This window comes from Protomyctophum bolini, assembly GCF_963924005.1.
Source record: "Protomyctophum bolini genome assembly, chromosome: 5".
NCBI classification, from domain to species: Eukaryota; Metazoa; Chordata; class Actinopteri; order Myctophiformes; family Myctophidae; genus Protomyctophum; species Protomyctophum bolini.
The window spans coordinates 4,361,032-4,374,806 of record NC_137866.1 but is presented as its reverse complement, the minus strand read 5'-3'; the positions used below and the strand labels follow the sequence as shown (position 1 = coordinate 4,374,806).

General features: G+C 42.0%; 2 protein-coding genes across 3 annotated transcripts in view; one reads left to right on the top strand and one right to left on the bottom strand.

Moving 5' to 3' along the window:
• The window catches only part of gls2a (glutaminase 2a (liver, mitochondrial)), a 42,123-nt gene extending 37,347 nt beyond the window's left edge, over positions 1 to 4,776 (top strand). For both annotated transcript variants that reach the window (XM_080764641.1, XM_080764640.1), the window contains 2 exons: positions 534 to 597; positions 1,670 to 4,776. In XM_080764641.1, coding sequence (XP_080620767.1) covers positions 534 to 597; positions 1,670 to 1,907 — 302 coding nt within the window. In that variant the 3' untranslated portion in view covers positions 1,908 to 4,776. The remainder of the gene's footprint in view (positions 1 to 533; positions 598 to 1,669) is intronic.
• A 62-nt stretch (positions 4,777 to 4,838) lies between these two features.
• On the bottom strand, positions 4,839 to 12,035 carry spryd4 (SPRY domain containing 4). Its single transcript, XM_080763869.1, has 3 exons — positions 11,891 to 12,035; positions 9,386 to 9,451; positions 4,839 to 8,527 (listed from the first exon to the last, which is right to left on the bottom strand). The coding sequence occupies exons 1-3, from the start codon at positions 12,024 to 12,026 to the stop codon at positions 8,040 to 8,042; spliced, it is 690 nt and encodes a 229-aa protein (XP_080619995.1). The 5' UTR covers positions 12,027 to 12,035; the 3' UTR covers positions 4,839 to 8,039.
• Positions 12,036 to 13,775: the final 1,740 nt, after the last annotated feature.

The window sequence follows — 13,775 nt, the reverse complement described above, 5'->3', positions numbered from 1 at the left end:
GGGTATGTATGCGCATGCATAAAGTGAATGGCAGATCGAGTGGCAAAGTTAATTTAATGTTTACTTTAAAGTAATTTAATGCAATCAGACAGGACTTTTCTGTTTGGATGTATGGGCTGACAAGGCCAGAAAGTAGTTTTCTGTCACTCAGTAGGTGTTCCCGCATAACTTCCGGGTATGATGATGTCACGTGCATTACCCTCTATTGATTTTGTTCATAAAATACATGAACCAAAATATAACATTACGTGAAATGGGTGAAATTTTAATTTTAGTGCTCTGCTGCACGGGCTGTGGGTGTGCAGCCTAATCAAAGAATCTACTTTTTCATGTGACACGTTTGCTGGAGTCAGTCTTATAGCCAGGCAGGCACTGATAGCACACTGGTGTAAAGAGCCTCAAATACTGCACCATATACGCTTGGAAATGAGGTCAAATACTTTGGGAAAGTTAGGGAATCGTTTCAAAAAACATTTTCCCCAAGTGTCTGGGACCCTTCCTGCACTATTGAAATGATTTGCCGTTTATTGCAGGTCATCTGGAGACAGTCATATTCCTCACAGAAGTCTCTAAAATCAATCCCAACATGAAAGACAGGTAAGCATTCAAATTCAAAAATATTCAAATTATATTTGAATTTGAATATTATTCAAATAGCTTTGTCAGTAAATCTGCACTGTGCAGTGTACGAGTGTGTGTGTGTGTGTGTGTGTGTGTGTGTGTGTGGCGTAGATCGGTCATTTTCAAATAGTCAAAGTTGTTAGTTAATGTATGTTTTGTAATAATACAATGTACTGTAACTAGTGACGTTTTCTAAATACAGCAAGAGTAGTGGAGTAAAAAGTACAACGTTTGACACTGAGATGTAGTCGAGCAAAAGTAAAAGTATATATATTTTTTACCCCTTTTGGGAGGGAACCCCTTTTGGTGTTAGCATTATGTTATGCTTTAGCTATTGAAAAATAGCAGATCTACAAGCTCATAGCGCGCCACCGAGTGGCGCGCTACGAGCTTGTATAGGTCTGCTATTTTTTGAAAAATCGAAGAACGACTGACATAGAATCATAGCTTTTTCAGAAAACTGTCAGGATGTAGAAGAACATTTTTAGAATCTGATCTCAGGTCAGAATGGGAAAACTGTCAGGATGTAGAAGAACATTTGTAGAATCTGATCTCAGGTCAGAATGGAAAACTGTCAGGATGTAGAAGAACATTTTTAGAAATCTGATCTCAGGTCAGAATGGAAAACTGTCAGGGACGTAGAAGAACATTTTTAGAATCTGATCTCAGGTCAGAATGGAAAACTGTCATGATGTAGAAGAACATTTTTTAGAATCTGATCTCAGGTCAGAATGGAAAACTGTCAGGGACGTAGAAGAACATTTTTAGAATCTGATCTCAGGTCAGAATGGAAAACTGTCAGGATGTAGAAGAACATTTTTAGAATCTGATCTCAGGTCAGAATGGAAAACTGTCAGGATGTAGAAGAACATTTTTTAGAATCCGATCTCAGGTCAGAATGGAAAACTGTCAGGGACGTAGAAGAACATTTTTAGAATCTGATCTCAGGTCAGAATGGAAAACTGTCAGGATGTAGAAGAACATTTTTAGAATCTGATCTCAGGTCAGAATGGGTTAAGTTAATCTCCACTACTGTGTGTGTGTGTAGATGGGGCAACACTCCTCTGGACGATGCCATGCAGTTTGGTCACGACGCCGTGGCCACCGTCCTGAGAGAGTACCAGCGCATGTACCGCCCCCCCAACGGGAACCCTGCCCAGGACCCCCAGGACCCCCGGGGGGGCAGCCCCGGGGACCCCCAGGGGGGCAGCCCCGGGGACCCCCAGTCTGACAGCGAGGACATTGCAGGTCATCACAAGTCCATAAAGGACTCCTTGAAGGTTTAGGGAACTATGCGGTGGGACGGTGATGTCATGGAAACGGAACTTGTTGTGTGTACAGTAGTTGTATCATAAGCAGTGGTTTCCAACCTTTTTCCTTGGAGACCCCCCTCCCCCCCCCAAACACACACACACACACACACACACAGTCTTGCGGTTTTTTAGTCAGACATGTTGACCACTTAACCCATTCTGACCGGGCACCCATTTTGGTGTTAGCATCATGTTATGCTTTACCTATTGAAAAATAGCAGATCTACAAGCTCATAGCGCGCCACCGAGTGGCGCGATACGAGCTTGTAGGTCTGCTATTTTTGAAAAATTCGAAGAACGACTGACATTTTTAGAATCTGATCTCAGGTCAGAATGGGTCCATCAGACCCAGTGTGTGTCCAGTGAAAACCTCGTATGAATCTGATCTCAGGTCAGAATGGGTTAAACCCTATACTTCTCCTTCAACATTTGCAACGTAGGAGGGGCCCGGACAGGATTGTGTGCCCCTGGTTTTTCCCTAGTGGGACTGATCGAGGGTAGCTATACTGAGACGTAAGTCGGGACTTGATCACTCCCGGCTGGGTCGCCTGAGTGAGGGGTACGATGTTGAGAGACCTCAGGATACATCACTGAGGATACGTCCCAGGTGCATCCATGCAATGTTTTTTGTTATAGCTATTTTTTATTATTTTTTCAGTTTTAGACAAAAAAAATGCAATTTTTTTACACCTTAGACTTGCGTAGCCAGACAACTATTCCACAATCTCTGAATGCTATAGAGTCTGGAACTACACCTTTGCTTTAGTGTGCGACAGCATGGGGATATTAAGACATATTATTGTGGGATAAGACACTGTGAATTCATATTTCCACTTAGCTTCTCTAAAAACCGTTGACGTATTTAACAAGTCCTGCCGTATGTTCTCCTCTGGTCCTTATTGGTAAGGATGTGTTGATGTCTTAGATTTAGGAAAAAGTGGTTTCAATGCAAGCTGGTGCCGCAGCAATGGCAGCATAGCACTTTATCAGATGGTAAAAATCAACCTGTCGCTTTATGTGTGAATAAGGGAGAGGGAGCTGAATTTTACTCTCTCTGACTGTAAGCAAGAAACGTACGATTTGGACGGCTTACACAGTAAAGAAAGTTTGGTCAGAAACTTTGCCAATTTGATGTAAATAGTTTGTCCTCCAGGCGTGTATTTATTTCTAAAGGCCAATGTAATATATTATTTGTATTGTTTGTGTCAATCTGTTTGATTCTGAAACTGGTTCCGGCAGTAGAAATGTTTGTTTTGCTGCACCAATGATCCTACCTCACCAAAATGAGAGAACGACTCAAGAATGTAGAATAATGACATTGAATGTGTTTCTCCATCTAGATTAGGGCTGCAACCGGCAATTATTTTATTAGTGCTAATTCTTGTGATTACTTTTCCGATTAAGCGAGTTTGTGTTTGTCACGTTCATTGTGAATCAACGTTGGGAAAAAAGGTCTATCTTTTTGTAGTCAAATAAATTAATAGCAGATCTACAAGCTAGCTCGTATTAAGGGTCCATTCTTGGTTCCATTTGTACACTCGGAGTAGCTTGTAGATCTGCTATTGTTTATCATTTGTTTTATTAAAATCAATTATTTGTATTTCAATTAAATTGATGAACCGTTGCACCCCTATTCTAGATGTATATCTCCTGTTGAGAGCTTGTGATTGTGATGATTGGAGAGCTTTTTGCCTCAGAAATTGCTGTCTTCCCTTTGATGTGAAAACATGTATTTCATTTATCTTTGTTTGCATTATAAAAACTGCAATCATTAACCATTACTGTGCTGTATGGCTGCAACCAGCCACCATCTTCTGAATCACTTCTTAGATTCATTGAATAATCCACAAATGCGATTTCTTTGGGGTACACTTTTACATTTTGTATATATATCAAGGAATTAGGAATATCAAGGAATTTTTTTTTGGTGATTTCTGATTTGTGGACAAATGGGGAAAATAAGATAATCTATTTATAATTAATTATTGATTAAATGGATTAGTTTGATTAACGGTTGCACTCCTGTGCAGGATAGTTTTAGCACAACACTTGTTTATTTTTGTCCATATCCGTTTTGATATGTAGCCTACTGTACTTCATGCCACTTAGTCAGTACACGACTGCTTAAAAGGAGTTCACCATTACTTGCCTATCAAATATACACCCCATTGAAGGCCTATTCATAGTCTGGATTTTTGGTGATGAGGTGACCACCGCTCCAGTGGTGAGCTGACCACCGCAGCTGAAATAACGTTGAGCGGTGGTGAGTAAAAACAGAGAGAAGAGCTGGAGCGGTGGCGGTGGTTTGCTCTTCACCGCGGCTCGTGACGTCATGTTGTAGTTCGGTGGTCACCTCACCACCGTAAATCCAGACTATGTATGAGCCTTAAGCCTCCCGGCTCCTCCTCCTGTCTACATGTCGAAGTGTCCTTGGGCAAGACACTGAACCCCACATTGCTCCCGATGTGCTGGTTGGTACCTTGGCATGGCTTCTGCCGCAATCGGTGTGTGAATGGGTGAAAGCGCCTTGGATAAAGGCGTTATATAAATGCACCATTTGCCTTGTACGTTTTATTATTAATATTTTTTCATTCCTAAACCAATAATTTGATGAGTGTTAGTCTCCGGTAGGTCTCCTGTTATCGACCAATGGCCCTGGCATCATAACTATTGTCTTAGGAATGAGACTAAGATAAAACCTCTCAATGAATTCAAGAGATCATGGAGTGTGTAATTGATAGAAAACAAATCATTTTTTGGGGTGAACTACTCCATTAATGAAACCTTTCCTTGTTTTCTCTCTCATAATGTAAAATATCTTGCTGTAAATAAAGATAAAAAAAAGGGAAATGAAAACTTTTAAGTTTGTTTTTTTAATTAAACAATCGATATGAACGTGATAAATATGGCTTTGCCTGCAAGTACTGTAGCAGTATAAGAATGCATATAAGGTCAGAACGTAAAGCTAAAACATGAACATGGCATTCATGTTCCCATCAAGACAATCTTGTTTTTGTACAATCTTAGACATGATATCTAATAGTCTACCCACTATCACCAGATAGTGGGCGTGGACATTACAGAATGGATATACAAAAATCACACAGTTATAATAGGAAACAAGAATATCTGGTGATGTCATCAATTAGTAATTAGCAATTGTCAGCACCTGAGCTGTATCGTTTTGGAGCTCTTTAAAGGGACACTTCACCCTTTTTGCAATATGTGTGTAATATGTGGTTTTAGATATTTTAGATTGTAGCAGTGAGCCTGTTGTCTCTGATGTCATGGACATCTCACTACCTTCCTGGACTACAATTCCCATAATTCTTTGGTGCACTGCTCCTCCTTGTGGATAGGGGGGAGAGCTGTCTTACTGAGACAACATGTAGTCCAGGAAGGAAGTGAGCCCAGTGTCCATGACATCAGAGACAACAGGCTCACTGCTACAATCTAAAATATCTAAAACCACATATTACACACATAAAGACCCCCAGGAAAGTGATCTAAAGCTTCTAAACGTCATTAACATATATCTTTTTGCAAAAAGGGTGAAGTGTCCCTTTAAGAGCAAGTTCTTTGTCTGTGAAAATCATAGCACTGACGAAGGTCTTAAGGACCGAAACGTTTGCTTTTAATTGCACTTTGAGCACAGACAGAGCACTTTATGAGCATGATAAAATAAAATATATTTTTCTAAGTCTCAGTCTAAGGAGTTTTACTTCTTTTTCTATACGGTGAGCGAGTCTTTTCCTGTCAAAGTCTCCCTTATGTTTTTGAGACCACCGCTACCGTAGTCAAGTTTGAAGAAAAAAGGAATAAGAAAGGCAGTTTCCTCAGTGCTTCATATTAAAAAATAAACTAGTTAGAATGTGGAGAGTTGAGGTTTCTGCCCAACAACAGCGATATTACAGAAGAACAGCATTTTTGGACACATTTGCCTGAGGCTTTGTATAATTGTGAACGCAGTGAGCACTTACTATGAGACCTAGCAGATCATGTCTGTCTGTCTGTGTGTGTGTCTGTCCCGCTATCCAAATATGGAGTGTGTTGCATCAGCAATCACTCAGCTCCATATATGGGCACAAAAGGGGCCAGGTCCACTCAGCTCCATATATGGGCACAAAAGGGGCCAGGTCCACTCAGCTCCATATATGGGCACAAAAGGGGCCAGGTCCACTCAGCTCCATATATGGGCACAAAAGGGGCCAGGTCCACTCAGCTCCATACAGTATATGGGCAAAAAAGGAGCACCATATAAGGAGTCCCCAAAGCAGCTATACGTCCAAAGCCTAAATATGTACGAGCTGCGTTCGCTTCCCGCGTTTGGACAATGACATATTGTGCCCACAGATATTGCTTTCATTTGTGGAAAGATTTTTATGTTATGTGATTTTAAAGACACCCAATTAAAATAAATAGGTAGTGTAAGTGATATTGGTGAAAACACAAGGTTTTTTGGTAAAACAATTCTGATGGTGTTTGTTCAGTAATAACAGGGCTCTCTCCCCTGTTTCTCCAGGATTTTAGTAAGAAGAAAATACATTTTCAGGTCTGGCTGCCAATTAATCCATTTATCAGATTCAATTGTAGTGTTCAAAATCTAATTAGACTCTGTTCATTTCTTTGTTTTATCACTTCCAATTTCAAGTGTTTAAATCCTGTAACCTCTATGAAATTGGAATTCCGACCTGAAAATGTATTTTTTGTTTACAAAAGAGCTAGCCTCGGGGACCGCAGGAGTTTTGTAAAAAAAAGAGGAGCGTCACTCACACAATTTGGCGACGTCAGTTTTCTCCACTGTGTACTACCGGGGAGGGAGGAGGAGGGGCGCACAGATCGATGAACCAATAGAGCACCGAAGTCCTGACGTAACTCGCTCATCCCTTCGATTCCCCTGGTTCGCGGAAGTAATTTCTCTATAGAGAACAACATGGGGTGATCTTAATATCGTCTACTATAAGCGTTGTGGTCCAAAAATAAACAAGCTGTCTCGGCGTTATTGTCAGGGAGGTGTCTCTGTATCGTTTGTGACAGTCAGTCACTCATATATGATACAGTCTGTTTTTAGAGAAAATGTAACTAATTTAGCAGTAGTAACATTAGCGTTTTCTCTCAGTCAGTTGATTCTTAATATCCATATGAGTGAAGCGGCCGGGATGACATGTTTATTTTTCAAACACAGTTCTTATATGAGGCGATCTAAAATCCCCCTATGGGGAATATAATGCAAATAAAAAGTATGAACCTGTGGATTTGTGCCCTCTACCGATATTGACGTCAGACTTCGGTGCTCTATTACAATAGAGATATTGAACAGTTATTTTAACCAAAACTTTCACTTACACCTCCTTTAATTAATGCACAGTGAAGACCCAGAGCCCTGTCACCCAAAGGCACCGCTAGTGAAACCCATGTCTTCGTGGGCCAAGAGTTCAACGCTTTTAGGTCGTTTCAGCATTGAGGATACCTTTGATAACCGATCTGATATAGCACCGACGAAGGTCTTAGGACCGAAACCTTTGCTTTTTAATTGCACTTTGAGCACAGAGCACTTTATGAGCATGATAAAATAAAAGACAATATATTTTTCTAAGTCTCAGTCTAAGGAGTTTTACTTCTATTTTCTATACGGTGAGCGAGTCTTTTTCTGTCAAAGTTTCCCGTATGTTTTTGAGACCACCGCTACCGTAGTCAAGTTTGGAGAAAAAAAGGACGAAGAAAGGCGCAACATTTTTCTCAGTGCTAACCGATCTGTGATCATATAAACATTAACATTTCAATAAAGAAACTCCATAATTTGATTAATGAAATTATCTCTTTTAAACACCTAAAACCCAAATCTGATCCACTCAGATTAAAACCCATTTTGGGGACGGGAACCCCTTTTGGTCTTAGTATTATGTTATGCTTTAAGCTTGTGAAAAATAGCAGATCTACAAGCTCATAGCGTGCCACCGAGTGGCGCGCTACGAGCTTGTAGGTCTGCTATTTTTTGGAAAAAATCGAAGAACGACTGACATGGAAACATAGCTTTTTTCATAAAACTGTCAGTTAAAAGCTCTGAACTCTTGTGCCCACTACCTGGTTGGTCCATCCATTCGTTCACTTCAGCCCCGGAGGCTCCTCCATGCCAGAGTGCGTGAGCAGCTCCCCGTCCCAGAGTCCGAACGCCGGGCACAGCGGCTCCCTGAAGCGGGCCCGGATGGTGTGGACGACCCGGAGGCTCCGCACGTCCACCAGGCCCACGGCGCCGGCCTCGTAGTCCAGCAGGATGCCCACGCGGTCCGGCTTCCCCACCAGCGCCACGGGCACCGCCTTGTTCCTGGTCATGGCGAACCAGCCGGGGCTACGCTGCGCCGCGTAGCCGAACACCCAGGAGGAGGCGTTGGTGCCCACGCAGTCCTCGCGCGCCATCAGCGCCTCGGCCACGCCCAGCCGGAACTCCCGGGACTTCCTGACGGTCACCTCCCAGTAGTGGCGGCCGCCGCCCACCGTCTGGTCGGCGAACACCACGGCCCAGTCGCGGAAGCGCTCGGGGTTGTGCCGCTGCACCCTGCTGGGGTCCAGGCCCAGCATGCGGTAGATCACACCTGGAGGAGGGGTTGATCGGGGGCAGGGTTGAGGGTTCCCCAATTAATCTTCCTCAAGGGCCATATTTTGACTATAGGGTAAGGGTACCAGGCTGGGGGGCCGAGTCCGCATGGGTGGAAAATTCATTTTCAGGGCAAGACCCCATTTGAAAAGGATGTCCAGTTTGACATGCATAGGCTACAAAAAGAAGAAAAAAAACTTAGTTTTTTTTGTTGTTGAAATTATTCTAGGGGCCATTTGCAGCCCGCCTATTGGGGAACCCTGGATTAGGGTGTTAGACAGGACACAGGGGAGAGAGAGAGCGATGGGGAATGACAGCAAAGGTTGTCGGGAACGGGACTCGAACCTGCGCCACGCTGTCAGCCTAGGTGCCCGGGGCCGCTGGCCACAATAACCCCATCTCTTTTATCAACAAGACTCATCCAATGTCATTTCCACTATGCTTTATTGCACCTCTTGATTCCCAAACATCTCAATGCGACTAAAAAGCAAGGCTACTTTTAGGCCTCTCCTACAGGACTCCCCCACGGACCCCCACCCCGGGCACGAGACCCCAGCTCCCTTGCTAGTCTAGGATGGCTCAAGGTACAGTAGAAGAGTGCAAATAAAAGAGTGCAAATTTAATATCATATTGTCTATGTCCCTCAAACTTTGATATAAGCAGTCCCTGGACTTTGAAAGCAGTTTTATCTGCAGTACCACAATGTCCTGAGGTGGTGGGGGTGCTGATATGTAGATTATTTAATGTTTGACTCATTATAATACTGATGCTAGATAAAAACCAGGCTTGTTTCCATTCCATGCCAGCTTGGAAAATCAACAATGGCGGACATTGTAAACAAAGTGGAAATGCACACCTGTGTCCTTCTTGTACAGGTCCAGACTGCTGTGTGCCGTCTGCTCATCCAGACGGAATTGCAACTCTGTTGGTCAAAAGGCAAAGAAAGACAAACATAAACACAGACGTGTCTATGCAGTATGTGACAAACATAAACACAGACGTGTCTATGCAACATGTGACTCACATGTTGCATAGACACTAGGGATGCACCGAAAGGGAAATTCTTGGCCGAAACCGAATACCGAATATAGGAAACAGTTGGCCGAAAACCGAATACCGAATAGCCGAATCTTTGTTGTAAAGCTACCTGATTATGGCAAAATACATGATTATGGCAAAACCTAACTTAAATAATAAACACTTATGAGTCCATTGAAAAACATCTAAATAATTGGAGGCTTTGTGATTAATTAATCTCAATTAGTCACATTTTAATCGCATATCAATAGGCCTATTTGACCTGAGCCGTGAGCTTTTTACACAACATAAGCATAGGCAATAAAAACAAGTAGTAATAATAATAGTGATAATATTATTTATATAAAGTGAGTACTTAAAGACACTTTTCAAGGAGAACATGAGAAAACAAATAAAAACAACTTTATTAGAGAAAAACTAAGACTATGGAATAAAATAAATTAAAGTGGAATGAGATAGCAATATTCCAGAGGTGGGTTTGAATTTATAGGTGGTGGCATGTCTTTTTTTGGTGGCATGTCTTTTTCATTGTTAAAGCTCCAAATGATATTCCCATTCGTCTTTGTGTCTGCCCGTGTAAACGCAGCAGCGAGTGTGAGGGGTTGGGGAACGGATGCAAAGTACATAGTGTTAAAACTAACGTTAGCTCCCATGCTAGCTACTAGCTTCCCTTGTCAACAGAACACCACCACAGATCGGGTGGAAGCTGCTAATATCACGTTGCTTGTGCCCGTGGATGGGAAATAAGATTTAGAAGGCTATGGAATCGTGGATGAAAGCACAGATATGTGCAATACAGTTGTGTTCGGCTTATTTGAGCCGAAACCGAATAGGCCGAAAATACATTTTAGCCATTTTCGGCCGAATATTTTCGGTGGCCGAATTTTCGGTGCATCCCTAATAGACACGTCTGTGTTGTTTATGTTTGTCACATGATGTGACAAACATAAACAACACAGACATGTCTATGCAGCATGTAACAAACATAAACACAGACGTGTCTATGCAGCATGCACAAACATTGAAGACAAATGTGAGGACGCAAAGTGTGATTGGCCAGAATGAGATGATTGTATGATGATGAGAGCGCCTATACACATCTTTTGTCCTCACACGTCTCATATCTTCCATTGACAATGAAAGGAGAAATTAGGCCGTCAGATATGACGTAAATTTGGTGGCAACAAAAACATTAAATGCCGTTGACAATGAAGGGAACATTTACGTCATATATAGACGAGCAAATCGGCTAACCAATCACACATTCAGTTGTTCATGTATGATGATGTATAATGATAAGCCCCTCACTTCACATGGGTGTGATTTTTAATGTGCTAATTTTCATCCCTAGTCGCCTACATAAGACACAAAAATACACGTACAGTCTAGACACCATCAATAATAACGAGCTATAAAAACAAACATGAAAGTCAAGATTCTATCTATCTATCTTATCTATAGATTGATTAAATACAATGATGTATTTATTGTGGCAATAGCCAAATCTGTGCCCAAATTAATTATCACTTGCAGTCTCACACACACACACACACACACACACACACACACACACACACACACACAAACACACACACACACACACACACACACACACAAGGGTGGAGAGGGTTCTTGGTCACAAGAGCGGAAAGTGCTGACCAGCTGGTATTATCCGGAGTTAGGTCTTGGCGATATTCTTCAGTTTTGGGAGCAAATTAAGAATGCTTAAATTGCAAGGTTTAGTTTTAGATTCTCATACAGACTAGATTGACAATTAATAATCCGACAGAGATTGGTGCTGGCAAGGTGCCTTATAAAAGGAGGGAATGACGTCACAACTAGGTAGGCGTGACGTCAACCCTGACAATGTATCTGTTGACTGTTACCCATGGCATTTGGACTACTTTGAACTTTGCACTACATTGCAGCAGCACTAAATATTGCACTTGGGTTATTGTACAGTATGGTTATTTATTTGATGCCAGTGGTGAAGCTCTAAACTGAATTTCATTGTTTCATGCAAGCAATGACAAATAAAGATCTATCTATCTAGATCTATTCAGTTTACACACAACGTATTTGACCTCAATGCAAATAAGCTATGAGCTTTTTTTTTGTCTCATCCTTTTGACAGAAGTATTATGTCAAAAATAACGTCAATCAATGTACATATAACATGGTAAAGGCTTGCAACATGTAAAGAAAGGACAGGCCTTATACACAGCATGTCTATATGTTGCGACCTCTACTTTGCATCGAACCATGACAACAACATAACGGTCACAACTCACTCACAACATTAACAAAACAATCGTTCTCTCACCATTTCCCGTGGTTCTGGAGATGTACCGGCTCCTGGCCTGCAGCGGGTTGATCCGTGCATGTCTGCTGGTGAAGGAACAGGCAGATCTTCCTGACTGTCGACAGAAATGTGCCAACAGGCTGACGGGCATCGCCATCTTTACTGCTGCTGCTGCATTGTTGTTGTTTCTAACTTTCTTCTCTCCTTCTTCTCAGAAAGAGCTCACTCGCCGTGTTCTGGCGCCACCTAGCGTCCCGGAGAGTGCACTGCCTAAAAATGTGTTGTATACCGAATCAGCACCACGGATAGCGACCCCAAATTTGTCTGATTTGATCGATCATCATCATCATCATCAGTACAGTTGAGGGGCACGACCTCATGTTCACTGTAGCTGAGATACAGATCACAACAATCAACAGGTAGAGACATTCATAATTAAACATAAGTCATAGGACTGCAGCAATATTAAAATAGGCTACATGAATCAGAAGACAGAAAACACAAACTCAAAGAACTATAAGACACAAACTAAGATTGTAATAAAGTAATTTCATTATTGATTGATTGGTTATTCACAGTTTGCAAACGCTACAGAGGTCGAGTTAAGAATGCTGAAGAGATATCACAAAAAGCCCTGAGTCTGCTTGTGTTTCCATTCTGGTCCTATGTGTGTTTAATTCATCAAGGACGCCGTTAGGATGTTAGGGTTATTGATGGGTTGATCTATTTGGAGAAGTGTCACCATAGCTTTCTGTCAGATGCCACAGATGAGTTGTCACAGTGCAGGTGGAACATTGGCTTGTATTATTCATTGTGTCTCAACCTTTGGAATGTCACGGTCAATGCAATCTCTTTTTTCCCCAGTTTTTTCCCCCCCGTTTTTTTCCTCTGGGAGCACCACCTCCCCTTTCTTATAGTCCACTTCCTCCTGGGTGCTTTTGTGTTTATTCCTACTAACAACAACATAGCATGTAAATGGGAAATGGTGCATTTATATAGCGCTTTTATCCAAGGTGCTTTACATATAGACACATTCACACACACATGCATACATGGATGGCGAAGGAAACCATGCAAGACACCAGGAGTTTAGAGTCTTGCTCAAGGACACTTCCACACTAAATAAAACGTCTGGGTTCCCGAGGCTACTTCGACACTAACTCTGGGGACTGGGGAGCCCAGGGTCGAACTGGGAAGCGGCTGCTCTACCTCCTGTGCATGTAGGCCTACTCAGATTGTTTTCTGCTCTACCTCCTGTGTATGTAGGCCTACTCAGATTTAAGCAGCTGCTCTACCTCCTGTGTATGTAGGCCTACTCAGATTTAAGCAGCTGCTCTACCTCCTGTGTATGTAGGCCTACTCAGATTTAAGCAGCTGCTCTACCTCCTGTGTATGTAGGCCTACTCAGATTTAAGCAGCTGCTCTACCTCCTGTGTATGTAGGCCTACTCAGATTTAAGCAGCTGCTCTACCTCCTGTGTATGTAGGCCTACTCAGATTTAAGCAGCTGCTCTACCTCCTGTGTAATCTTGAACATGTTGTGGAAAAATGTTGAATAATTTTGGATTGACTGAAAAAACCACAACAACATGGGAACTGTAAATGGAAGCTGTTACAACTCAATTAATGTATTGTTATAAATTATAATAATTAGATCCTGACTTATATAATAATTCATAATTAAATATTAAACACACACCCACACACACACACCCACACACCCAACAACAACAAACTGGTTCTAAATGTTCTCCTTTGACAAACAACATTGAATTTAAATGTTCTAATATGAGAAATAAGGTAAAAAAAAAATGGGGCGAGATATCCGTGCTTTTGGGCGAGATATCCACGCTGTGGGGCGAGATATCCACGTTTGGGGGCGAGCTATGCACGGCTTGGAAGTTGGG

Coding starts and splice junctions, on each gene's coding strand:
- spryd4 (XM_080763869.1), bottom strand. CDS start 12,026: ATGGCGATGCCCGTCAGCCTGTTGGCACATTTCTGTCGACAGTCAGGA. Junction 9,452..11,890: donor CTCCAGAACCACGGGAAATG/GTGAGAGAACGA, acceptor TTTGACCAACAG/AGTTGCAATTCCGTCTGGAT. Junction 8,528..9,385: donor CCTGTACAAGAAGGACACAG/GTGTGCATTTCC, acceptor CCCCTCCTCCAG/GTGTGATCTACCGCATGCTG.